This window comes from Camelina sativa, unplaced genomic scaffold (assembly GCF_000633955.1).
Source record: "Camelina sativa cultivar DH55 unplaced genomic scaffold, Cs unpScaffold05063, whole genome shotgun sequence".
NCBI lineage: Eukaryota > Viridiplantae > Streptophyta > Magnoliopsida > Brassicales > Brassicaceae > Camelina > Camelina sativa.
Window position 1 is genome coordinate 1 of NW_010926151.1, and position 591 is coordinate 591.

The window sequence follows — 591 nt, forward strand, 5'->3', positions numbered from 1 at the left end:
GGTGCATAAGGTGATGCTTGTAGGGAGATGCTTACAGTTTCAAAGTTTGCTAGATTTGGTCCAGAAGAAGCCTTTCTTTCTGAGAGATTGATTCTCTTTTGGGGATTTAACACTGTTACTTCGGGACCCGAAAGAGAAGTGTCTTGCAAGGAAAGGCTTTGGGGAATAGTTTCTTAAGCTCGAACTCGATACTAGCTTTGGGGATTTTCCTTTGTATCCTGCCACCACCGTCTTGTGGTTGTGATCAAACATGACAAAGTCATCGCTGTCCACAACGCGGTTCCTTAGTCTCTTGTTTTGTCTAGCTTTCATATCCAAATCCGCCTTCAACGCTTTTTCCGACAACTTGAATGTTTTCTTCTCCCCCAGAGTGCAAATGGGACAATGAGGGTCGAATTTGTCAACTTCAGGTGTCATCTGCTCTAAACACTCTGAATGATAGACGTGCCCACAAGCTAGAATTGCAGCTACAGAGAGCTCATTAGTGGCAAAGATCTTCTGGCTACTCAACAAAGATTTTTCAGACAAGGATCTCAAGCAAGCACCACAGTTTTGCTGATCACTGGACTTTCTGTTTCCTTGATGGTCTAT

At 43.7% G+C, this 591-nt stretch overlaps 1 protein-coding gene across 1 annotated transcript; it reads right to left on the reverse strand.

Moving 5' to 3' along the window:
- Nucleotides 1-6: 6 nt before the first annotated feature.
- LOC104751805 lies at nucleotides 7-585 on the reverse strand (the record flags this gene model as incomplete). The annotated part of the gene is made up of 1 exon (XM_010499219.1): nucleotides 7-585. A coding segment is annotated over one exon (546 nt), but the record flags the coding sequence as incomplete, so codon positions are not given.
- Nucleotides 586-591: the final 6 nt, after the last annotated feature.